Here is a 2,500-nt window from a genome sequence, read left to right as displayed (position 1 = left end):
CAGACCCTAACCCCTACAGACCCTAACCCCTACAGACCCTAACCCCTACAGACCCTAACCTCTACAGACCCCTACAGACCCTAACCCCTACAGACCCTAACCTCTACAGACCCTAACCTCTACAGACCCCTACAGACCCTAACCCCTATAGACCCTAACCCCTACAGACCCTAACCTCTACAGACCCTAACCCCTACAGACCCTAACCTCTACAGACCCTGACCTCTACAGACCCTGACCTCTACAGACCCTAACCTCTACAGACCCTGACCTCTACAGACCCTAACCTCTACAGACCCTAACCCCTACAGACCCTAACCTCTACAGACCCTAACCCCTACAGACCCTAACCTCTACAGACCCTAACCCCTACAGACCCTAACCTCTACAGACCCTAACCCCTACAGACCCTAACCCCTACAGACCCTAACCTCTACAGACCCCTACAGACCCTAACCCCTACAGACCCTAACCTCTACAGACCCTAACCTCTACAGACCCTAACCCCTATAGACCCTAACCCCTACAGACCCTAACCCCTACAGACCCTAACCTCTACAGACCCTAACCCCTATAGACCCTAACCCCTACAGACCCTGACCTCTACAGACCCTGACCTCTACAGACCCTAACCTCTACAGACCCTGACCTCTACAGACCCTGACCTCTACAGACCCTAACCCCTACAGACCCTATCTCCTATAGACCCTAACCCCTACAGACCCTAACCCCTACAGACCCTAACCCCTACAGACCCTATCCCCTATAGACCCTAACCCCTACAGATCCTAACCTCTACAGACCCTAACCCCTATAGACCCTACTAACCCTAACCTCTACAGACCCCTACAGACCCTAACCTCTACAGACCCTAACCCCTATAGACCCTAACCCCTATAGACCCTAACCCCTACAGACCCTAACCTCAACAGACCCTACAGACCCCTATAGACCCTAACCCCTATAGACCCTAACCCCTACAGACCCCTATAGACAATAACCCCTATAGACCCTAACCCCTGTAGACCCTAACCTCTACAGACCCTAACCTCTACAGACCCTAACCTCTACAGACCCTAACCCCTATGGACCCTAACCCCTATAGACCCTAACCCCTACAGACCCTACAGACCCCTATAGACAATAACCCCTATAGACCCTAACCCCTACAGACCCTAACCTCTACAGACCCTAACCCCTATGGACCCTAACCCCTAAAGACCCTAACCCCTATAGACCCTAACCCCTATAGACCCTAACCCCTACAGACTCTACAGACCCTAACCTCTATCGACCCTAACCCCTACAGACCCTAACCCCTACAGACTCTACAGACCCTAACCTCTACAGACCCTAACCCCTACAGACCCTAACCTCTACAGACCCTAACCTCTACAGACCCTAACCCCTACAGACCCTAACCTCTACAGACCCTAACCCCTACAGACCCTAACCCCTACAGACCCTAACCTCTACAGACCCTAACCTCTACAGACCCTAACCTCTACAGACCCTAACCTCTACAGACCCTAACCTCTACAGACCCTAACCTCTACACACCGTAACCCCTACAGACCCTAACCTCTACAGACCCTAACCCCTACAGACCCTAACCCCTACAGACCCTAACCTCTACAGACCCTAACTTCTACAGACCCTAACCTCTGCTGAACCTCTCCTCTCTAGATGATAAGGAGAACTGTGACAACAGCAACCTTCTGGCAGTGAGCTACAGACAGTCAACTCAGTACCAGAGGGTGGTGGAGGAGCTGGACCATTTGACCCATGGTCTGGAGGGAGGGGTCGGAGGTCAGGGACAGAAGGCCGACTACGTCACCTCCTTCTGGTACCAGGTCAGCTAATCACTGAGCTCTGTCTGAACCCTCACAGCGAGAGTTCCAGAACTATAGAGTGGAGGATTCTAGAACTGTATAGCTGAGAGTTCCAGAACTATAGAGTGGAGGATTCTAGAACTGTATAGCTGAGCGTTCCAGAACTATAGAGTGTAGGATTCTAGAACTGTATAGCTGAGCGTTCCAGAACTATAGAGTGGAGGATTCTAGAACTGTTAGAGTTGAGTGTTCTAGAAGTGTTAGAGTTGAGTGTTCTAGAAGTGTTAGAGTTGAGTGTTCTAGAACTGTTAGAGTTGAGTGTTCTAGAAGTGTTAGAGTGGAGGATTTTAGAACTGTTAGAGTTGAGTGTTCTAGAAGTGTTAGAGTGGAGGATTCTAGAACTGTTAGAGTTGAGTGTTCTAGAACTGTAGAGTTGAGAGTTATTATGGAGTGTTTGTTTGTGTGCTCTGAGTTTATCATTAAGTTGTAAACTCATGATGAACTTTGGGCAACCTGGCACTGTATGAAAAGTGTTATCTAGATGTGTGGTTCTGTATTATTATATAATGTGTTGAAGAGGAGGATACTGTGTGACTGTGTGTGTGTGTGTTCTCTAGATGAGGATACTGTGTGACTGTGTGTGTGTGTTCTCTAGATGAGGATACTGT

General features: G+C 49.5%; 1 protein-coding gene across 4 annotated transcripts in view; it reads left to right on the top strand.

The window, feature by feature from the left end:
• abcg2b (ATP-binding cassette, sub-family G (WHITE), member 2b) overlaps positions 1-2,500 on the top strand; it is a 30,376-nt gene that overhangs the window by 18,547 nt on the left and 9,329 nt on the right. For all 4 annotated transcript variants that reach the window (XM_036972874.1, XM_036972873.1, XM_036972871.1 and 1 more), the window contains exon 9: positions 1,687-1,853. In XM_036972874.1, the coding sequence (XP_036828769.1) occupies positions 1,687-1,853 (167 nt within the window). The remainder of the gene's footprint in view (positions 1-1,686; positions 1,854-2,500) is intronic.

The sequence above is a fragment of the Oncorhynchus mykiss genome, unplaced genomic scaffold (genome assembly GCF_013265735.2).
Source record: "Oncorhynchus mykiss isolate Arlee unplaced genomic scaffold, USDA_OmykA_1.1 un_scaffold_196, whole genome shotgun sequence".
Classification (NCBI taxonomy): domain Eukaryota; kingdom Metazoa; phylum Chordata; class Actinopteri; order Salmoniformes; family Salmonidae; genus Oncorhynchus; species Oncorhynchus mykiss.
Note: the sequence above shows the minus strand (reverse complement) of the source record. Positions and strands in the feature narration are given on the sequence as shown.